General features: G+C 46.9%; 8 protein-coding genes across 8 annotated transcripts; 3 read left to right on the top strand and 5 right to left on the bottom strand.

Annotated features, from left to right (window-relative positions):
- Positions 1-61: 61 nt before the first annotated feature.
- ARB_05899 (uncharacterized protein) lies at positions 62-4,356 on the bottom strand (the record flags this gene model as incomplete). Its single annotated transcript, XM_003015542.1, has 9 exons — positions 62-505; positions 527-1,115; positions 1,186-1,436; positions 1,499-1,590; positions 1,653-3,350; positions 3,408-3,890; positions 3,949-3,994; positions 4,062-4,280; positions 4,354-4,356. The coding sequence occupies 9 exons, from the start codon at positions 4,354-4,356 to the stop codon at positions 62-64; spliced, it is 3,825 nt and encodes a 1,274-aa protein (XP_003015588.1).
- Positions 4,357-4,961: 605 nt separating this feature from the next.
- On the bottom strand, positions 4,962-5,666 carry ARB_05898 (OPA3 domain protein; the record flags this gene model as incomplete). The annotated part of the gene is made up of 1 exon (XM_003015541.1): positions 4,962-5,666. The coding sequence occupies one exon, from the start codon at positions 5,664-5,666 to the stop codon at positions 4,962-4,964; it is 705 nt and encodes a 234-aa protein (XP_003015587.1).
- Positions 5,667-6,614: 948 nt separating this feature from the next.
- ARB_05897 (uncharacterized protein) lies at positions 6,615-10,231 on the top strand (the record flags this gene model as incomplete). Its single annotated transcript, XM_003015540.1, has 4 exons — positions 6,615-6,917; positions 7,000-7,424; positions 7,489-9,559; positions 9,623-10,231. 4 exons carry the CDS (start codon positions 6,615-6,617, stop codon positions 10,229-10,231), a joined length of 3,408 nt encoding a protein of 1,135 aa, XP_003015586.1.
- A 301-nt stretch (positions 10,232-10,532) lies between these two features.
- ARB_05896 (GNAT family acetyltransferase, putative) lies at positions 10,533-11,183 on the bottom strand (the record flags this gene model as incomplete). Its single annotated transcript, XM_003015539.1, has 1 exon — positions 10,533-11,183. The coding sequence occupies one exon, from the start codon at positions 11,181-11,183 to the stop codon at positions 10,533-10,535; it is 651 nt and encodes a 216-aa protein (XP_003015585.1).
- A 470-nt stretch (positions 11,184-11,653) lies between these two features.
- Positions 11,654-12,453, bottom strand: ARB_05895 (palmitoyltransferase with autoacylation activity Pfa4, putative; the record flags this gene model as incomplete). Its single annotated transcript, XM_003015538.1, has 2 exons — positions 11,654-12,082; positions 12,259-12,453. 2 exons carry the CDS (start codon positions 12,451-12,453, stop codon positions 11,654-11,656), a joined length of 624 nt encoding a protein of 207 aa, XP_003015584.1.
- Positions 12,454-13,649: 1,196 nt separating this feature from the next.
- ARB_05894 (uncharacterized protein) lies at positions 13,650-15,598 on the bottom strand (the record flags this gene model as incomplete). Its single annotated transcript, XM_003015537.1, has 5 exons — positions 13,650-14,350; positions 14,426-14,606; positions 14,670-15,005; positions 15,056-15,316; positions 15,386-15,598. 5 exons carry the CDS (start codon positions 15,596-15,598, stop codon positions 13,650-13,652), a joined length of 1,692 nt encoding a protein of 563 aa, XP_003015583.1.
- A 345-nt stretch (positions 15,599-15,943) lies between these two features.
- On the top strand, positions 15,944-18,158 carry ARB_05893 (C6 transcription factor, putative; the record flags this gene model as incomplete). Its single annotated transcript, XM_003015536.1, has 3 exons — positions 15,944-16,334; positions 16,452-16,974; positions 17,129-18,158. 3 exons carry the CDS (start codon positions 15,944-15,946, stop codon positions 18,156-18,158), a joined length of 1,944 nt encoding a protein of 647 aa, XP_003015582.1.
- A 3,173-nt stretch (positions 18,159-21,331) lies between these two features.
- On the top strand, positions 21,332-22,699 carry ARB_05892 (uncharacterized protein; the record flags this gene model as incomplete). Its single annotated transcript, XM_003015535.1, has 1 exon — positions 21,332-22,699. One exon carries the CDS (start codon positions 21,332-21,334, stop codon positions 22,697-22,699), a length of 1,368 nt encoding a protein of 455 aa, XP_003015581.1.
- Positions 22,700-22,783: the final 84 nt, after the last annotated feature.

Below are 22,783 nucleotides of genomic sequence, written 5' to 3'. Positions count from 1 at the left end.
AAAGTTGTTTATAGACAAAAAAAACAATTACCAGCAAGTAACTACCGTCTAAGCATGTCCCCTACCAGTCGTCGTCATCGTTATGCTTCCCTTGCATCGCGCTCTGCCGTTGCCGTAGGGCCTCTGCAAGTCCTCCCGCCAAACTGGCATTGTTCAAACTGTTTGGCGTCGCCCGCCCACTGGCCCCCGAGGAGTCCTGCGAGTTCATGCTGACGGCACTATCCCGCGGGGCCACGGAGTTCTGGACTTGTTTGCGCATGTTGGGGCGTTTTGCGGGGGGTGCGGGCGGAGCTGGTTTGGCCTTTGCAGCAGCTGTTCCGCTAGCACGCACTGCACCTGCGCCGTTAGACGTCGGTGTTGGAGCCGGAGCTGGAGCCCGGGCTGCTACGGGGGGCGGTGGAGGGGGAGGTGGTGGAGCTGCCTCCTTGATTTCCTCAATGTATGCCTCTGGAGTCCAGCCCTGGACTCCGGTGCTCGGGTTCATGCATAGCCACCAACCTAGACACTAATTAGTATACTTTCATACTTGTATAATAGGATATGTTAAAAAGGAAGGGATACCGTTTGTTTCACGGGAGATGATCTGTACCAGTTCTCCCTGCCGGATTGCCAGCTCATTTGTATTCCCACTGTTAAAGTCATACAGCACTTTGGCCATGGGTTTCTTGGGCGGTGGAGCTGCTTGGGGTGCTGGAGGAGGAGGTGGCGGCGGCCGCGACTGGGATTGTGAAGCTGTTGAGCTAACGCGGTTATGGTTGGAGGTTGCCACAGCAGCAGCAACGGCAGCAGGTTGGGGGACAGGCCGTGACTCGAGAGTTGACTGTTGGCCACTGCCCGGAAGCTGCTGGGGTGCGGGACGTGGCCTGGGCTTGGCCGCTGCCTGCGAGAGCTTGGACGGGCCGCCCCCTGGACCGCCGGGTCGTAGAAGTTTGCCTTTGCTGATAGGCTTGCCGGCGACCTGCTTGGGCCGCGGTGTTGGCTTGGAGACCGAGTTTGCTGGCTCTCCGGGCGCTGTGCGGATGGTTCCACTCTTATACACGTCGTCCCGGGGTACGGCCGGATCCTTGACCACTTTGACCTGTGCCAACTTGCCGGGTTTCTTATTGAAGTCAATCCTAAGCTCGGAGGTTAGCATGATGTATATTTTTTTTTAGTATATTAGACAAAAGTGCCGGTGAAACATACACATCACCAATCTTGAGGTTCATCTGTCCGCGCAAGGCGTTGGTGAGATGGGTGAAGAATTCCGTCTTGAACACACAGGACAATAGGGGGTCTGGTTCCTGGGGTGCACCAACAACTATTGAAAACCAATCATCTTTCAGATTGGATGTTCCAACAGCCTTGATTGCGCCCAGGGAGATGGTCCGCTCAGCAGATATGTTGAGCTGGTTGTTCACAACTGCTTGAGCAACAATGTAAACATTTTTAGCAGTCTACCGCATGTTCCCTATTAGTATCCATTTAAAGTCTCAACTGTCCGAGAAGAAATTCTTACCAGAATTAAAAGTCGTGGTGCAGGTTTACTCGATCGGCCGAATTTCGTTACCAGAAGCTCGCACCGACAGGAGAAAAGTATCGTTTCGGAACCTACAAACATACGTGTCAATAGTGGATATCAAACATATGAGGACCGCATCTAAAGAACTTACTCGAAAGGCGGATGGAGTCCCTAACGATCTCCCCGAATCCACCCTTGTTTCCAACACCTATATAGTCACCTAGGAATCTCCTTGAGCCAAGAAGACTGAATCGTCGACGCTCCTTTTTCCCACTAAGTACTCTGTGGCCTTGGTCTCGTAGCTTGATAAACTCCAGGCCACCAGTAACACGTCTCCAGAAGCGTTGGATGCGGATGGCACATTCGGTTCGATATCGGAGGTAGTTGCGCCATGCACGCTGTATCCTGATAGCCATGTTATGCCAATAGCGGTCTCTCATATGTTCAAGAGCGAAAAGCGTTTCGGGGGTCTTGATGAAAGCCTTGGTCACACCCATCTGGTACTCTTCAGCGGGGATACTTGTGTCCTTTAAGATTTGTCGGCAGCCGGACTCTGCATCACCGGTCCAGGTGTAGTCACCCGCGTACGAGGTTTTGGGAGATAGGAGATAGAACCGTTCAACAAACTTGTCGAATGTCTGTCGGTAGGCGAAACCAGCTCGTCTTATTCGCACGTTTTCCTGTAGACCAAGATACTTGATTTGATGCATAACGTTTCCAACATTGTACTCAGATGGGGACTTGTTGTCATTTGGTTTGATTGTCCGGATATACGATGGCTGTGCTTTGGCCAGCGTTGCAACCAAATCATTTGCAGAGGCCTTGATCTTGTCACCGGCAGTTGGAGGGCGTCGCTTGTCATCCTGGTTCACTTGATCCGGGAAAAGAGTATGCAAGAAGCCGTTGCCACTCGAGTTGATTAGGTTTAATATATCCTTGAGCAGTTGATCCTTGTTCTTATCTGTCATTCCTTCAATGGCATAAGACACATCGCCGGCATAATGTTTGACAATAAACTGTCCTTGCCTGGATTCAAAGTTTGGATTTTGGCCGAGGAAGTTCAATCGTCCAACAAAGGTTTGATCTGCTGCCGCCGAATCCGCATGTGCAGTGGCACAGGCGTCATTAAGCGCAGCAAATATTCCCGGCGGTCTCTTATCTTCAATTAACGAGCAAACAACCTTGTTATCGAAGTATTTGATGGGCGTCCATTGAATTTGTTCCCGGGCATATTCTTCTTGTTCTGTCTTCAATGTCAATTGAATAAAAATCTGCTGGAGCTTTTCATTGACATAGTTGATGCAGAGCTGCTCGAACGAGTTCTTCTCGAAAATCTCAAATCCATAAATATCCAGGATACCAATGGAGTTTGAAACGGCTCCTTTCGCAACCAGGGATGCATTCACTCGCTGCACAATCCAGTCAAAGAGATTGAAATAGAGGGCCTTTGCCAAGGCATCACGAACAGCCATAGCTTGCACCGTGTTCAACGGCACTTCATAGATAGATCCTCTCCGAGCTCCTCTTGCGGTTTCGACGATTCTGTGAGTAAGGGCCTTTTGAACCTGGTCCGCATCAACTTCCATTAAATAGGCAACAAAGTCGATGACCGACCGGTCGGTGATAGTGGCATTGCTCTGGTCATCCTCAACAAACTGCATATTTCCTAGCCAGAGGATAGCAGCTAGTACACGGAAGATGTTGTCCTGTTCAGCCTGGCTTAAGCCAATGATTTTCATGGCTTCAACGGTCTCTCTAAAATCCGCTGAATCATCTATATTAGGCACATCAAAGCACTTTGAGCGGCTGGTATATAGGTAGGCATCCGGTTTCTGAATTCCAAATGCTTCTGTTTAACTTTATTAGCAATTGACTTATGTATATATACTCACAGGTAGGTACGTACCGCGGTATGACTGGGGGGCAGCCTTCGTGAATTGATAGAAGATATGGAAATTGCGCTCGTTGGTGATCTGGCCCACCACTCTGGACTTCTCTAATAAGTAATTTGTGATCACGGCTCCGACAGGTTCTCCAACCGAATTGAACTGGAGTTCTAAGTATTTTCCAAATCGCGATGAGTTGTTGTTGCGCAATGTTTTCGCATTTCCAAACGATTCCAGGAGCGGATTGGTTGCCAGAACCATATCCTTGGTTTCTTGAATGGAAGAATCTGAACCCCCCGAGACGTTTGCGATATACTGCATCAACCGTCGGGCAGCTTCTGTCTTTCCGGCGCCGGATTCTCCTGAGATAATAACACATTGGTTTTCCTTGTATGCTTTCATGTTATAGTATGCTGACTCGGCGACTGCGAAGACGTGCGGTTTTACTTCGAGACGGTTCTTCCCGCGGTACGAATCGAGGACCTCGTCGGTATATATCCCAACTAAGCAAGCATTATATGTGAGAATTAGAAAGTCTACTGAGAACAAACAGCTACTTACGGTCTCGAAACGGGTTGACGGAGACAAGCACATGGCCGATATATGTCTGCGACCTGACGTTAGCGTGCGGCTGGTAAAGGGGCAACCCAAAGCTGATGTAGCGCAGCACTCACGTAAATCTCCCCATGCTCAAACCGTTTCTTCAGATTCTCGTTGATAGCTTCATTGGACACCTTGCTGAGCAGCGTCAAGTCTGATACACCGACTTCCTTCTTCTTGGTGCTCTCAAAGACGGCTTTTTTTACTCGCGGTTGACCGGAGCCCTTATCCCCCGCATGTTTAGACCGCCCGCCATTACTCTTCTTATCATCGCGAGGGCGTTTAGAATAACCCTAGAAGACAATAAGGGGTTAGTATGACTTCTTCCTTTTTGTCGAACAGAAGTTTTCCAAGCATGCGACTTACCATTCTTCTGATAGCAGCTCACACGGGGCTGGCTGGACGGCCAACTCAGGGTGAGCCTGGGGATTGTGACGTTGGGCGCAGCGCTGCAGTTCCTTGACGGCCGAGGAGCAGTGGCAGGCCTGGAGATGCCGGAGCGCTTTCGTGAGGATTCGGGATGAGGTAGAATAATATATAACAAAAGGGCGTTGCCTTGGGTATCAAAAGCTCAAACAAACGCCAGGCCTGATCTGCCAAAAAGTGTTGCCAGTCAGTGACATTTCAGAACTAATTAAATGTCATTGCTTATGTAATCAGGGTGATGCAGCCTCCCACGCGGCTTTTCAGTCTTTTTTCGCTGCGCCACAGCTTGATTACTCTTGTCTTATGCTACGGAGGGGACCGGCAGGGGCGACGGCGGCTGTGGGCAGTGTGACAAATACAGTCTATTCAATGGGTCTAGTTATGGTTCTAATAGTGTACAGTATAGAGGGTATATCGACAAAAAAAGGAGGCGTCTACATAGAGTGAGAATATGACGCTAAAAATTTAGTGTATAGCTGAGATTGAGGGGAGGGTATCTCAAAACCATTAGATGTGAGCTAAGCTCGAACATTCCAATTGACTGAGTATTAAACTTGTTTCTTCGGTTGAGGTGTGGTTGAAGAGGTTGCATCGGGCTGCGATGGAGCTTGGGTTGGAGCCTGTTGGGATGCTTGCGGTTCGGGTGGAACAGCAGCAACAGTAGTAGGAGTATTGCTGGCTGTTTTTGGCCACTGGAAATAGGAAGAGATGGTTGTGAGTAGCGAAGGCTCTGGTTCTGGCTCCGGCTCTTCCTCAACCTGCCATATTTCCTTCGGCAGAACCCGCTTTAATTCTTTAACAGGGCGCTTCTCAAGCTGGGACTGCAGCCGGAGAACCTCTTTCTCCAGAACGATCAAAGCAGCGCGTGCAGCATTCTCCGACTCTTCTAGCTCCGCTAGACGGTCGGCAACATCCTCCCGCCGTGACGTTTCCTTCCGTCGGGATCGGAGTGACTCGAAGATGATCAGTCCGCCTCCAACAAGGAACAAGAATGTCTCGCTGATGAAGTTTGCTCCCATGTCGATTGCTTTGCCTTCAGACAGCGGCCGAATCCGAGGGATGGGCGGAGTCTTAACGGCGGCACCTCCTGCTTTCTCCTTTGCCTTGAGCAACTCATCCGCCTTTGTCTGGGCCTCCGTCTTGACCGTCGGTGTTTGGAGTTTTATCTTCTTGGCGTGTGCTTCAGCCGCCTCACGAGCAGCTTGCTTCTCGAGGGCAGCGGTGTTTTGGAGCAGGCCCAGCCTTAACCGCATGTCAATGCGATGTACTGTCTGCGCGAACGACACGCATATCCGACGAAACCGCTCATGTTCACGAGCTTGTGCTTTGATTTGGTTCTGCTCGGAAAGGCGAAACTGTCAGCCCGGCCCATAGAAAGGGGGATTCCGATATCCGCCATGCTTACTGCTATGGGTTTCGAGAGCGTCCTTATCACAAGGGACGAGAGCTTGAGTGTGATACTCGACATCGCGTAGCTATCATTCTCTGGGCATGGGGTTATTCAGTCCACGGGTTTCAGAACTCAACGAGCGACGTGATCACCGCATCTTCTCAAAAACAAAAGTGGTCTATTATATAACTAAGAGAGAATCCAACGCGGCTATCCAACAGTCGCACTCCCGTAATTCCTGCAGGTTTGAATGTCGAGTTGGATGTCTCGAGGAAGTCGAAAAGGGAAAAAATGCCAAGAAGAGAACTAGATGATTACATAATAAGGATAAGGTTCCGTCTTATTTTTCCGTTCCGGCGGCTTTTGTTTACTTATTTCCTATTTAGGTTAAGCGTTGCCCGGCCAAATAGCTGCAACTTCGCTTTGCTTGTCGAAGAAGTAAACAGTCAAACCTTGGAGAAGCGACGAGACGAAGAGACAGAGAGACGCACTCGTTTGCGGCGGAGAGTTGACATTTGGCGAGACTTGCATGCCATATCCTGTTAGCAGTTTTACGTCTTTGTTGAGCATTTGTTTGCGTGCATTACTCTTATCTTCTGTTGTCTCGTCCTGTTATCATCGGAGTTCATCCCTGCCGGCGCAATATTCAAAGCATACATAATTCTTCACCAGGAATACCTACTGTGACACCTCCTACAATTACTCGAAGACAGCATCCTATACACCTGAATTGGAGACCGCCATAACCTCTCAGCTTATCCATTGACCCGTCACTTTGCTCTATGCAACTTCTTCGCAATTGATACCAGCCATGGAGCCACTATCTCCGCGATCAACCAACATTCCACCAAAACCAAAGGTTGAAGGGGCCAAAAAGCTATCCGTCAAGACCAATCCTGCCCAAAAACAGCCATCATCCCATCGGCATCATGCGACACCTCCACCTCCCGAGGTCAAGGAGCCTGGTCCTTGCGGAGAGGAATATGAGATAGGCAGCTTCCTAGGAAAGGGAGGATTTGCGGTCTGCTATGAAGGGAAGCTTGCAAGGAACGGACGTATCTTCGCCATGAAGGTTGTCAAATCTGAAATGCAACAAAAGAAGATGGAGGAAAAGGTATGTGCTATCTACCAATGGGTATAGGCTTGGTTTGATAGCTGACTTGATTGGATTGCTATAGTTTCGGACGGAGCTGCAGATTCACTCAAAGATGAAACATCCTAACATTGTTACATTTCACCGAGCGTTTTCCTTCCAGAAAAACATATACGTGGTTCTCGAGCTTTGTCCTAATGGTTCAGTAATGGATATGGTAAAGAAAAGAAAGTTCCTAAGTCTGCCCGAAGTACGAAGGTTTATGATACAACTCTGTGGCGCTGTGAAGTACCTCCACAAACGTCATGTTGCTCATCGTGACTTGAAGATGGGAAACTTGTTTCTCGACCAATGCATGAATATCAAAGTTGGCGACTTCGGGCTGGCGGCCCTGATGCTCAGCGAGAAAGATGAGAAGAGAAGAAAGACGCTGTGCGGGACCCCAAATTATATTGCTCCAGAGGTACTGGATAAGAGCAAAGGAGGTCATAATCAAAAAGTCGACATCTGGTCTTTGGGTGTGATTTTGTAAGTGCTGTGGACTCCCCACCAAGTGAAGAAAAAGTAGCTAACTGGAGTCCTGTTGGTTCAGCTTTGCCATGCTTACGGGTTTCCCCCCATTTCAATCAAAAACACAAGAGGAAATTTACAAGAAGGTGAAGTCACTGAGTTACGACTGGCCAGTTGACACCGAAAGTGCAAATTACATCCCGGACGAGGCCAAAGACCTAGTTACGGCTTGCTTGAATCTTGCTGAAGAAAAAAGACCGGATCCCGATCAAATTGTAGATCACCCATTCTTCAATATGTACTCCGGCTGCATCCCTCGTGAACTCGAACCCGAATATCGCTCATCACCTCCACATTGGTTAACAAAAGACAGCCCTCGAGGCGACAACCCGGCTCCCGGATACAGTTTGGAGTATGACCATACATATAGGAAACTTATATCCCACGTTACGAATCCTACCCAGAGATACATCATATGTAAGAACATCTTTTACGCTGAGTGTGGCGTTGGAAGACGAAGTTCAGGGGAAATACGAAAATCGGCGGGGAAAAGATGTGGAAAATCTGCTTTCGCTGAGTGTCTTACCGAGGAAGAGAGGGGACTCCAGCCTGTTATGCCTCTGCCATCCGACAGAGTCTACAGCTACTACATTGATAATGGCAAGGATTGGAGTCTTGACGAAGCAGAGGCGGGAAATGATCTGCCAGAGGACCAAGAAAGTAGTAGCAATGGAGCTATTGATGGCCGGAATACTTTGACTAAATCAAAGGCCGCCATGATAGCGAGAACCGAGATCGCCCTGGCTGCCCAGCTCAATCGCCGAGAATCTGCTCCCAAGAATCATGCCGCCATGCTTCGTCAACAGGCAATTGCACCTCGTCCAGCAGCGAAGGACACTTCTTCAACTGCCACTCAAGCTACAGTGGCGTCCTCTGATACCGTGCCGGAGAAGAATCCAGCCATCAGGAGTACTCGGAATCTACTTAGCCAACGCCCTATACGCACACGATCACAGACTGCACAAGCCTACCATGAGTCCATGCGGGAAAAGAATCGGGCACTCACTACATCTATGTCCAAATCAACCTCAACCCCAGCGGCACTTGGCACTGCCTCCAGTAACAAACCTCCCAACTTGGGGTCTGCCCCTGTGGCTGGCCCCCAAAATACCGAACAGGAGAACGTGGGTGAAGAACCTGTCAAACCAGCGGCGCGTCAGCCTAGATCAAACGTGGGTTCCGGACGAACGATACCTATTCGGTCGGATTCAACTTCTACCTTACGCCGGCATCAGAGTCAATCATCGGTTACGGGCAGGGATGTTGCATCTCGTTCAAATAAGACACAAGGCCTGACCAGATCAGCAACCACCTCGTCAGCCGCATCCAGCAGCGGCAGTAAATCAAGGTCGGCGCTGGGATCCGGTCCACTCCTTTTGCCAGAGGATCAGTCAGAAATACTACCAGGATCAAGCGTGCAGGAGGTTGTAGCTGATCTCCAGATATACCAATCTATCCTCCGTGAAAAACCTTCTCAGAGCTCTTTTAGAAACTCTGAGAGCAGACCTGCTCAACCCCAATCAACTGCTAAATCCGGAGCCCATCCATATGTTGTGAAGTGGGTTGACTACACTAACCGATATGGGATTGCCTATGTATTGGATGAAGGAAGCGTTGGCTGCGTTTTCAGGGGCGAGAATGGCTACCCAGCAACAGGGGTAGTAGTCAGGGATGGTGAAAGCCACCTTCGGCTAAAGGCGCGCGCGAAAGGAGAACCTGAAAATGCCAACTCCTACTCAGAAGTCGATCAGCTTGTTCCAAGAAATGGCAAGCCCATTGAATTCTATGAAAATGTAGAAATTAATCCAGACGGCTATTCTGATGGAACTGTCAGGAGAGCTCTTCTCCCTGCACGAACGTTCGAGACAAGACGGTCAAGCCCAGACAAGCCAGCAAATGTTCTCTGCACAGTTCGAAGTGCTGAGAAGGCAAATCGTGTCAGACTGGTAGATCAGTTCGGGAAATATATGGTAGGGTCTCTAGGGAGAGGCGCTATTGAACCATCGAAATCAAAAAGCAGCGGCCAATACATCAAATTCTACCAGAGGCTTGGAAATGTTGGAGTCTGGGGCTTTGGAGACGGTGCATTCCAGGTAAGATCCTCCTTCTTTTTACCAAAACAGTAACCGTTCAGTATCTAACCCACTTATTTTTAGTTTAACTTCCCTGATCATACTAAGCTTGTACTATATCTACCCGAGCAGCGACCAGCTGATCCATCAGAGCTGGCCAGCTCCTGTAGAATTGACTTCTATCATCTTTCACCGTCAGCAGCTAGATACCTTGCTGCAAAAGGAAAAATGCACCCCAGCGGTTTTGATACCAGAACAGTCATATCAGAGCCGGCCTCTGCATATCTATCGTCCATCTCTGGTATCTTGACCAAGATCCCTGGTGTTACTGCTGAACGGTTCAGGGACATCCTCGAAGCAAACTCTTTCCCCAAGAAACTTGAATTTATCACAACTGTTATTGATTGCTGGGCTACTAACAAGAGACTTGGAGGAAGGGTCTCTCTCTCGTCTGTCTCCAAAGTCAATGGTGCCATAAAATGTACCTCTGCGGACCTTTTCTGGGATGGAGTTCAAGAACGATCTTGGGCGAGCGCTTCTGGGAGCAAGTTTGTCTGGGTTTCGGTCGGAGCACAAGGAGGAGATGGCGATTACATGTCAGTCAAACTCCAAACAAATGCAGCAGGAGAAGTTGAGTGTGCCGGCATGGAAGGAAATCCTCAGCTTGGAGACCAGCTACAGAAGTTGGTCTGATGCGCAGCCTTGCTATCCACGTTCGAGCTCTTATCTCCCTAATACCTTTGACTGGTAACCGACAATGCTTGTTTGATTACTGTTTTCCTGTCCACATCTGCTTCATCTAACGAATTTACGACCTTCGCCTGTCACTGTTTTGGTCTTTCTGGAGCGAGAATACCCTTAGCATGTGAATTTACTCTTCTTTATCTTCCATTCCCTTTATTTTAGCGTTTTATATACTTATCGAGCATAGTAACTAGACGCTTTTTAATAATATTTCAGCCCACAATACATACCCCTTTGGCCATCTGGCCCCTTATTCAAACCCATTAGATATAGCTTCTTCGCAGTTACCTCCAGAATCCACCCACTCTTCTCTAGTGATAGCATAGAACACTTCACCCAGCTCTGTTCCCGGGAGGGGGTCACGAAACTCCAGATAGAGTGTCTTTACATGCTTCAAACCGCATTTCTCCATGACACGACGGGATCCCGAGTTGACAAACATCGTCCCGGCCACTATCTGGGTGACGTTCAGGGAACAGAAGGCGTATTGAACAAGAGCTCGGCCTCCTTCAGTTGCTAGCCCCTGACCCCAGAACCGACGGCGAATCCGATATCCAAGTTCCAGCCGTAGATCTTTTTCGTTGCTTTCTGTATTGGCATTGCTAAAGCACTCTCGTGAGAATTGATCTAGATCACCCAGCCGGAACCAGCCAATAAATTCTATGCCTTCAGCTGTGGGTGTTTCGGCTATCCATTTGCCAGTTCGAGGGTTGACATCGTATGCTTGAATGATCTGTTGGACCTCTTCTTCGACTTCTTCCCGAGATGGCGGCTCGCTATCGATGTATTTCATTACGCCTTCATCTTCATTAAGCATGCAGATCAGGTCGATGTCGCTTGGTTTGTAGCGACGAAGGTGAATTCTCGGGGTAAGTTTGAAACTGGATGTTGTTTCTTTCATGCTGTAGACTGTTTTCAAATGGAACTTATATAGTTATCTGTATCAGAAGAAATGGAACATGAAGTAGGAAGTTAATAATTTGACTGCCTGATGAAGCTGAATACTTTTGTCAACGCCTTTATAAATGATTGAAGATATATCAGTCGCCTTCATATAGTGGGCTATGACTCAAATTATACGAATGTTTTAGTTACACGGACCTGGTAGGGCGTACTTTAAAAGGATTCAAGCATATGTCACGAAGAAGTGCAGCCCTTTTTGAAATCTTCCAAACTATGTACGTATATAGTTATAGACTTGGATCTTCCGTTGAAACAGCTGCCTTGATTCAATAATATCCTATTTTGGTTACGGCTAGCACTATAATTGCCTCTTCACTCCTGGGGTAACTATAGATCCCAGTATTTATGTAAGTGTATCCTTTGCGAGGCTCTATTAATCTGGGTTTTGGGAGGACACATGCCTTTTCATCATGACCGAAGTTTTTTTCGCCGTATTAATTCGGCAAGTGGTATATCATCCTCATCGTAGAATTCAACCTCTTCATCAACTCCAAAATCTTTCAACCTTTCACCTTCCGAGTTTCTCCAGCCTTCTTCTCCACTGTTGGACAATTCCTCGTCTTCCGAGTCGGAGATATTGGATAGATGGCCATCATCCCCCTTTTTCATATACCGTTTATGAAACGGTTTTCGACGGCGGACTTCGGAGACAGCTCGCTGGCGTAGATAGTCTGCCTCCTGGCGCTTATGAAAGGCCTCAATCTCGTCATAGTCAAAATTTTGACCATCTCCAAGAAGTGTTGTTCTATCCTGCCTTTGTGGTGTGTTTCGGGACATCCTGTCAGGGTCCGGTGGAGGCCAGATGAGAGATTCATCTTCAGACATCAATATTGTGCTCTAAGGTGACAGCCAGAAGTAACACATACCTTCAAAGCCATTAACTTCAAACTCTAACCCAGTGCGCCGATCCGGTGTTCGTGAAAAGGGCCAAAACCAGCCAAATATCTAGAAGGTTACCTTTGTTAGAATATGATTTTGTTTATGGAGTGTTGAATATAGAATTGGCAACACACATTATTACTACCACCCATGCCATCTCTAATGTTATTCCAAACACCAATATCGTATGGAAATTCTTGTTTTTTAATCCAGACTTTGACACCATCTGGACCTTCGAGGTAGCCACCCAGGGCTCGTGCTCGTCGACACAACGTCCTGTGCCTTTCAATTTCCCATCCCTCGATAGTAGTCTCGTTTGCACCCAGCATCCATATATTTCGAAGTAGTAGAATCGACAGGGCAAGAAGAACTACAGTATTAGTAATAGCAAGCACAAAGAGATGCCCCAACTGAGCTAAAGAGGGACCGTAATACTGTGGTTCTAGTGTTAGTGGAGTGTGATAAAACGTTTAGCCATGGCCACAAAGGTAGAACATACACTTGGTAGGCTTCGGTTACTCCATACCACCGCTATACGGATATAAAGAAAGCGTTCAAGATATATCATGGAAATTACTGCATAAAATAGAAAACGAATAAAATGTGGGAATGTGAAATGCGAGACACAGTTATATGTCCAGGGGCAATGGTGGTCCATCTTAGGAATACATCTCCAGGGTACATCAGTACATGAGTTATAAACACATAAAAGCGTGCATTTCCTGAGCTGGCTGTGCTCACCGTTGGCAAGTTTTACAATGGTGAGATCTGGGAGGTTTAAACGCCTCGCATCTTCGGCACCATCGTTGACGATAAGAAGGATCGCTGCCCTCTTCGAGGCCAAGATGCTTCTCTAACAATGCATCTGCGGTAGTGGGTGGCTTCCAGTCTTTTGGGATTCTCCCTGGATCCGTTAGACAGGCTCGGGCATAGCATATCCATATGCAAGCCACCAGGATATTAAATTTGACGAGTTCGGGTGTACTCAGCGGTGCAGGTTCAAGGAAGAGGAACAAATATTGTGAACTATATGAAAGAAACGCTATCAGCAGTACAACAAATGGTACTGCAAGTTGGTATATCTGAAATTCCGCCATGACCTCCTCTAGAGATTCATCAAGGAGGATGTGAAACGGAAATACTAGAACGGAAATGCTACTTAGAGGCGGGTGTTGTTCTAACGTGCGGGAGCCGCCAAGACACGTAGATGACTAATCTTAGATCAACACGTGACTCGCATTATGCTGTCAAATCATTGGCTAATTAACAAATCTTAGCCAGTTAGCCTTGGATTACTAAGCGCGTTTATCGGTCACAAAGTTACAAGTTACCCCTTAATACCCCTTAATTATATCTAGCTTAAGCAGCTGGCTAACTAGTTACCTAACTAAATAATAACTCTTTGCTTTGTATAAATAAACACAGTGAATATCGCATAAATATTTATATATTATTACTTTTTAATTTTAGAACTATTTGTCAACTAATTACATATTTTTAAAGCAATGTTTATAGTTACTCGTTTTTAGTTAATCTCGGTTTCCTGTCCAGCCTTTTCACCGCCGGTTGTTTTGTTTTCAGTATCAAGCTTGCTCTGCACTCTGTTGATACTCTTCCACTCTAGCGTGGCGGCACCAAGCAGCGACATGCATGAAACAATAAGGCCAACCTGGAATACGCTTCGCAGTGCTTCATTGTAAGAGAAGCGGAGTATTTCATGTTGATCCGTGGGTATTGTATTGAAGAGTCCTGTGATACCACCCGAAGTAACGAGACCGGGAGTAAAGCCTGGAAGAGCCGAAAGTCTCTTAACCAGCTGATTTGCTAGGACGTTCTCACCAACAGATACAAAGACTGCTGCCCCAATAAGCTGTCCAAATAACATCAACGCCAAACCAAGCGGTACGTCAGGTTTTGATAGAACAGTTTGTGCAGCAAGGTTAGGAACCTGGAAACATAGACCTAACCCAAGTCCGTAGATTACTTGATAGCCTATCCATTCTTCTTTACCGCTGGCCACCTTCAGAGTGGTGAGAAGGCCAGCGCCGACCGACATTATGCAGGGACCAATAATTGCCAAAGGGGTATAGTATCCGATCCTGGAGTTTATAGCTCCGCCACCGACTGATCCAACGACCATTGAGAGCATCATTGGTAACAAACGAATGCCAGAATTCACAGCAGAGGTACCTTGGATAGACTGAAACCAAACTGGCAGGAAGTATACTATATTAATGAACAGTTAGCTGCTTGCAGTACTACCTACAGAACTGATAGCTATGGATGATATTCCATTCCTACCAAATATATAATTTCCGGAGCTGATGCAGAGAGTTTGCCAGAAGGCCGAAAGAACACTTCGCTGCGAGAATATACGTGCTGGAAGAGTAGCTGTCTTGGGGAGAAGCACCTGAACAGCGACGAAGGCAGGAATCAAAACTGCCATGAGAGCGAGACAAGCCACGACACGGCCGCTGCTCCACTATTAACTAGCTGTTAGTTGAAGACAGAAAATGATGGGCAGCCGCACTGTCAACTAACGTACGGGATATGCTTGGCCCCCCCACTGAAGTGCCAGCACAAGGGAGACCACTCCAAGCACCAACAGAGTAGTTCCCAGGGAATCAAGCTGTGCCAACTTCTCAATTAAGGGTACCCTTGTTGTATCTCGCTTGGGAAGTTTGAGGCAGAAGGCAATGAAAAATATTGCGACGCCACCAATGGGAAGGTTGATGTCGAAGCACCACCTCCATGAGACATTCGAAGTAAATGCGCCGCCAATCAATGGCCCTACCACAGAGGCAATGCCAAAAAGGGCACCAAACAACCCCTGGATTTGTGGACGCTTCTTGAGAGGCACAGAATGAACGATACACATTATCTAGGAATAAGGTTAATCAACAGCGATTGTTACAAGGATATTATGCTTACAGTTCCAGCAAGAATACCGGCCGCTCCAATACCACAGATTGCCCTTCCAACAATGAATGATAACGAGTTGGGAGCCGCTCCACAAATTGCAGAGGCAGCCTCAAATAGTCCAATACTGCAAAGGAAGATGGTCCTGACAGAGAAGAGCTTGTATAGCTTCCCAAACAGAAGCTGGAACGCGCAGCATGTCAGCAAGTAGGCGCTGCCATACCAGCCAACATCCTGCAAGGACTCGAATTCATCAGTGATTCTAGGTATTGCCTATAGATTTTATGACTGTCAGCGACTTGACTAATTGGTTCCATTTCCGTGTAAGTGAAATGTCCTTACTGTTGAGATGATTGTTCTGTCCAGCGCAACCAGGAACATAGCGACAAAGGCCGAAACGATGAGACAGACAACCTGGATAAGAGGCTGTTTCTCGGGGTCCTCGCTTTTAGCTGTGGCATCTGGGGTCAAGTCACAGTGCTGGTTGGCCACCTTTGGTACATCAGCCACTGGGGATTCGGTGCTATCGGGGGAGAAAGCGCGTGAGGAAGCCATTGTCTTGATGCTTCTGCGAGGGGTGCGATTGAGGGTTGATGGACAAACATCGTGAGACAGAAGACAAGGCAGAAAAAGCCCCAAGGTCTTATATTTATAGGGTATACGCAGTAACAAATCCAGCCGGAGATTCGCATATTGTAACTGCAGTTGGTGGTGGTGTTTTGGATGTTTCTGTCTAGCCCGCGGGAGTTAGAAAGTGCGGGCCGGAACTTTGACTAAATCCCGAGCATGCTAACTAGTGAGGACTTCACTTCTACTCCTTTTTCATCTTCTCTCTGTGTCTTCTTCTCCACGCGAACTTCAGGCGACAGGATGAACTATCGACGCCTCTAAAGTGCAATCATGGCGCCTACTGCCGTTAGACACCAACGGGTACTGGCTTGTGTGCAGTGTCAGCAGCGCAAGGTCAAATGCCAGCGCTCCTTTCCATGCGCCAACTGTGTACGCGCCAGCGTCCCCTGCGAGCAAGCAACCCGCCAGCGACGCCGCAGGTTTCCCGAGAGGGAGCTGTTGGCGCGCCTAAGACACTACGAGACACTTCTTCGGCAGCACAAAATCGAGTTTGATCCTCTCCATCCGTTAGATACAGACGACCGGACCACAAGTGAAGACAGTCGAGTTGAGCCAGAAGTAGATAAATCGGATAAAATAGCCGGGCGAGCTGAAAGACCTAAACCAGTGTATGGGATTGAGCCCTTTTCTCGGTCATTTGCAACTGTATATATGGCTAATTGTAACTTAGGAATCTTTGGCGTGCCATAGGTCAAAGGGTACGGCTAGCCAGTCCTGCCTCTTTACGTTAACCGGTTAGAGCTTCATTAACAACCGAAACAGTCTACAGATTCAATAGATGATGAGGACAGTTATGATGAAGGCGGAGATGAAGGAAATATCACTGGTTTCCTGCATGAGAATGACGACGTGCGACACGCAGTTATCAAGAAGGCGTGGCACCATACCTTTCAGGGCGGGAGCAGTGAGCATCTTCTCTTATTTGGTTCTTCTGGAGGGATTGTCGACCTCTCTCCCTCGCACCCAAGTCAGATGCAAATTTTTAAGCTCTGGCAAGTTTATCTGGACAATGTCAACCCCCTTCTCAAAGTCACACATACACCGACCTTGCAAGCTCGTATTATCGATGCTGCTAGCGATTTAACTAACATCAAGCCCACGTTGGAAGCACTGATGTTTAGTATCTACTCTATCTCCATTCACAGTCTTACTGAAGATCAATGCAGTGGCTTCTTCGGGTCCCCAAAGAAGGGTATTCTAACAGGTTATCAAATATCATGCCAACAAGCGCTGGGGAACTGCGATGTATTACAAACCTGTGACTATGAATGCTTGACGGCATTATACCTCTATCTAGTAAGGTGCTTGATAACTCTACTCATAAATATATCCTAACTTCTAAACTTTTTAGGTCTCTATTAGGCCTACGACAAACCCTGCGTCTCTTTCCTCGCTACTTAGCGTTGCTATACGTATCGCGCAACGGATAGGTATTCATAGTGAATCTATGTATAGCAAATGGCCCCCTTTAGAAGCTGAGAGACGCCGAAGACTATGGTGGTCACTTGTGATCTTCGATAATCGCATATGCGAAATGTCTGATTACGGAACCACTTCTTTAAATCCTTCATGGGACTGCAGAATTCCTCTCAATGTGAATGATTCAGAGCTTCAGCCAGAGATGAAGGCCTCACCGGCAATAGCAGACTACAACCCATCAGAGATGATTTTTGTAGTTCTACGCTGCCGGCTGGCTAACTTCATCCGCTATAGTGCCTTCCATATCGACTTCACTAATCCGTGCTTCAACAAAATAATGACAGCTAGGTCTAGCCATGTAGAGGAGGCACGAAAATTAGCAGACCTAGAAAGGCTGATAGAAGAGAAATATCTCGCATCCTGCAATTCAGAGAACCCCTTTCACTATATGACAATCTGGACAATACGTGGCTACTTCGCGAAGTATCGTCTCCTGCAACACTATACCCTGAACACCGAGAAGCAACCAGACCCTCAGCATACCATTGGTGTCTCCTATGCTCTACGTATGCTAGAGTGTGATACAAATCTTATGGCCTCGCCACATATTAAAGGTTACCTCTGGCTTGTTCACTTTCACTTCCCTCTCCTTGCTTATATTCACCTCCTTCAAGATTTGAAAAGACGGCCTGTCGAAAACCACGATACGGCCTGGAAGGCCATGACCCATAACTATATGTTACGCATAGCGGGTTCAAACCAAGAAAAACACAGGGACTTTTTTCTTGTTTTTTCTAGGATAGTTCTTCAAGCCTGGGAGGCATGCGAGAATAGTGCTCGAGAAAAGGGTAAGATACTAATAACTCCAGATATTGTGCTGGATATCAAGCAAAAGATTATACAAATAACAACAAATTTCTTGGGAAATACTGGCACGGCACAGAGTAACGAGTCAAACACTTTTGATGATGATAACAATGAGAGGCTGGGGTTTAATTTGGATTCATTGGAGTACTCTGATTTATTCCAATTAAATACTATAGAGGAGCTTTTAAACACTAACTAGATTACGGGGAAACCACTAACTACACCAGGAGTAATAAAATGGTCAGTCTAGCTCATAAGCTCCCTAATTATATGCCTTTTCGCCTTTACTCTCTTTATCCTTCTTTAGCCTCCTTTTTATCAAAATTGCTGGGCGAAAATAGGGAGCTAATACAAGTGGCCCACAGATTGAAGCCATATTTTTGGCAATTCCGGCCGGGATACGGACTCGATGTGTTTTGCAGTCGTCTTCTCTTCCAATCTTGAATAGTGTATTTATTTAAGTCGATTAATTAATTACGGCTGCACCCCTATCTTTGTCTACGTCTGGATCCCACAAATCAACCGAATAAAACGTAGGCATTGAAATCTATGAGCATCATACAATCATGAATGTAATTCCAGGTATGCTTTGATATGCATGCATTATATAGACGAAGATATGCCCTATAATCAGATATACCTTTAATATGTGTAGCGAAAGGTGTGCATCTCATAATCGGTCTTATCATCTGACTCCCTGTCGGCGTTTTCTTCTGTGGAATAACACTCGGCAGGCAAGGGGCTGACAGTTTCGCCAAGATTATCTCGAGCTTTGTTCTGATAAATGCAGAGCGTTCTATAATAGAATGAATAGTAAGGATGGTGAAGCTCGAAAGCTAAGGAGAAGCAGGAGAAAGGCACTAACCCGTATATTGCGCCGCAAACTGCCATCATTATCAAAGAAACAATCATAGCACCCAGTCCCAGCTGGTAATGGGGTTTCTGGCTCTCAAGGAAAAATTGAGGGCCGACTAATCCACCAACGCCTATTTCACGGAGGTTAGATATATATAAATAGGTATCCAATATGGCCTGAGGTGAAAATTGAAGAAAATATTACCATGAGCAATGGCAATAGAGGCCGAGACAAAGCTTTTCTTCGTTGCTCCAGCAGTGTTGGAAGCCACAAGACTGAGGGTCATGGACCAAGCAATATTGTAGAACCCAGTAAGATATACCCCCATGAGGGCGGCAATACGGTTCTCAGATACCGAAACATCTTTACCAATATGTTAGCTGCACCAAGACTAAGGTAATAAGGGGTATATGGAACATACATCTTACTACCAATGTTCCTGCCAATGAAGGGATGCAAGAGAGTACCCATAGCAAACAGCGAAGGTTAGGAATATAAAGCGCCAATAGCGCGGCAATGACTTGAGCTGTAAGAGCAACGGCTCCCTGTGGAGCTGCTAATAGTACGGTTATCTGCTTCGAGTACCCAAATCCCGCTATAATTAAAGGATTGAACTGAAGAAGCTAGTAAGTAATTCTGGTATCTATTGTAAAAGGACAGCATCAATTATGAGGGTTGACTCACATTCGTAACTCCGGCATTCGTGATGGATTGGAACAAGACAAAAGCCACGACGCACCAGTACTTTCCATCTTTGAGGGCCTCAAGGACCTGAGAGAACTTCCATTTCTACCACATTTAGGTAGTATCAGCCTCAAACTGAAGTTAAATCACGGCGCAAAACTGACCTTGCGTGTGTCTCTGCCGGTTTTATTGTCCGCAACCCTGAGCTTTGCCTCGTCACGTTCACCCTTGGAAAGGAATATGGCCTTATCATGGTTGTCTGGGAGTACCACAAGGCAGATAAAGCCGACGGCGATGGTTATTCCACCGTATATCAAGAATATTAACTGTCAACAACCTGTATTAAAACAGCTATACCGCCCAAAATAAGGATGTATCATGTTGAATATACCTTCCATGTAGGTATTGGTGCTCGAAGAGTACCAATGGCATATGCAAGAATACCACCAAAAATCTGGATTGCATCAGCTTTTGGGAGCCATCGTAGTTACGAAACCATTAGATAAAGGCCCCAAATACATACCCCGGAGAAAGGGCCAAAACATAGAGCAGCCCGCAGGGGTTGCTCCTCACGCCGATACCAAGTGGACATAATGACAATAACCGACGGTAGTATAGCTGAATTCCAGAGCTCCGAGGAGAAATCTGACAGCAGCAGCGCTTGCAAAATTGGTACACGCTGCCATTGCACACCCAGAAGCCCCCCATAAAATCAATGAGGTGCCTACATACTTGCCAATAGGCAGTCGAGTAAGAAGCCATGATGTCGGAAATTCGGCAAAAAGGTATGCAATATTGAAGATAGAACCGAGCCATGAATACTGTTGACCATGAAGACCTAGGTCTTTGTTCATTCCCAGAACGGCAGCAAACGCGAGCGCATTCTGTGCCTGCTTAGCAATGCTTCGCACGTCAACAACTCTCGAGGAAATCAAACCTTGTCTAAACCCGCAAGTAGCAGTGATAGAATCAAAAGTGGCAGCACACAAAGGTCGACCTTGGTTTGAATGGGCAAGATGGCCATTTCATGAAATTAACAGGGACTTCAATATTTCTTCGCCTGAGAAGAAACACCTGGAGCATTGTGATAGAGCTTGTAGTGTATGTCAATATATGATAATTTAAGTAAAGCAGCTCTTCGTATCATTGTGGGTGGAGAATGCCCAACTGGACTCATGATCGGCTTAAATCGCAGATCCGGGGGTGAGGGGTGTCGTTATCTGCACTGGTACCGGGATTGTTAGATGGTGGTTTCAGCTTGATAGTTCAATGACGATTTCTTTTATCAGAATCAACATCTCCCCTCTGCTAACAGCCTCTCGATATATATCTGTTCTAAGAGATATATATTCATAGAAAGTGGAATACTCCATACTTCGTGATGGATTGATTCTGATCTCGCACAAGGAATCTTGAATGAGTTTAGGGTGCATCATTGTCACTCAAGACGGGTCACTAAACCCATAATCCTAGGATTCCCACTTATTGGCCATGCATCCTTGATATTATGTGCCGGTTGAATCATGTGGCTAGAGAAGCCGAATCCCGGCGCAGTCATCACAGCGTTCCGAATTACGTAAGTTAGATTATTACTAATTTGGTATAGCTTGCTTATATAATGGATTATTAATCAACTTGGCGTCTGCGCTATCAACTTAAGCCTCATCCCCTTTTATCAGAATTCAACCTCACTGTTCACTATTATCGTACTCTTCATTCTCGAATCTCGGATCCATTGAGTTTTTCTCTGTGAGCTTATACTCTTCCTTTACGTTCTGACCTGTGGTGAAATATTTTACCAGCTCACCGGCTTGTCTCGTGACCCTATCACCATGCAGTTTGACCATGTCGCGGAGGACCGGCTGGACATTGTCTTTGCACAATGGGTGAAGCAGCTACTGTCGAAATCCCCCGAACATCTTGCTATGAAGCTAGCCGCATCACATCTTGGCCGTAGGGCCAAGCAAGCGTGCCAATGGAAGACTGGCGCTTTTAACGTGTGCTATCGCGTCCAGTTTCATGATGACACGCCTGAAGTTATTGTTCGGTTTAGCTCCCTTGGACGGTCAATTTTCCGTGCAGAAAAGGTTGCCAACGAAGTTGCTGTCCTACGGTATCTCCGAAAACACACCTCAATACCTGTCCCCGAAGTATATGGGTCTGGGAAGACCTGGACAGGACCGTATATCGTTTTAACTTATGTCCATGGTACCCCTCTCGCCAGCATTCTCAAGGATCCCAAGGCTGAAGGACGGCCTATCTTGAACTCAAATATCAGTCAGCGTGGTTTACGGAGGGCTTACCAGGAGATGGCCCAGCTTCTCCTCGAACTATCTAAGCCTGAGTTCGCCAGGATAGGTGCCTTGGTAGAAAGGTCGGACGGCGAATTTACGGTATCCAGGAGACCATTTACATTTAATATGAACGAGCTCTCAACTTCTGCAAACGCTCCGCCTTACGTATTGCCAGGCCCGAATGCCGTATTTGACTCAGCGGCTGATTATTTCAAGTCCCTAGCTACACAGCATATGTTACACTTCCTTACCCAGCGAAACGACGCGATTACTAACGAAGCTGACTGTCGCAAAAAATTCGTTGCTCGTTGTCTCTTTAGCAAAGTTGTTGAAGCCATCCAGTTTCATGAAGGCCCTTTCAGGCTCTATTGCGATGATTTCCGGCCCTCAAATGTACTTGTGGATATTGAAAATATCCGAATTGCAGCAGCAATAGACTGGGAGTTTACATATGTTGCACCCGCCGAGTTTAGCTACGTAGCTCCGTGGTGGCTCCTTCTACAGTCTCCTGAAGACTGGGAATCAGATCTCACTGAGTTCTTGACTCGCTATACGCCTCGCTTTCATCTTTTCTTGGATGCCCTACGAGCAGCCGAGTGTGACATGATATCCAATAATAGCCTGCAAGAATCTCAAAGGCTATCGCCGCATATGGAGAAGTCTTTGGATAATAAGTTGTTCTGGGTGTGTCTAGCAGCACGGTATAGCTCTATGTTTGATGAGATATACTGGACCTTCATTGATGAAGCTTACTACGGGAAATTCACCTCTCTAGAAGATAGACTGCAACATTTAAGCCAGGAAGAGCACACCAAGCTAGACGCAATATACCACGTGAAAGTCAAACAGGCTGAGGATGGCGAGATTGACCCCCATTACTCCCTTGATGATACTATGGAGCTATAGCGGCTAGTTTTCTCTCTTTGATAGTTTAGGTTGATCTAATGGTTTCTTATGATGAGCTTTCTTACAGGCTCCTCATTTGTCCAC

This window comes from Trichophyton benhamiae (assembly GCF_000151125.1).
Source record: "Trichophyton benhamiae CBS 112371 chromosome Unknown Abenha-G-c-322p01.r1, whole genome shotgun sequence".
In the NCBI taxonomy this organism is placed as follows: Eukaryota; Fungi; Ascomycota; class Eurotiomycetes; order Onygenales; family Arthrodermataceae; genus Trichophyton; species Trichophyton benhamiae.
Note: the sequence above shows the minus strand (reverse complement) of the source record. Positions and strands in the feature narration are given on the sequence as shown.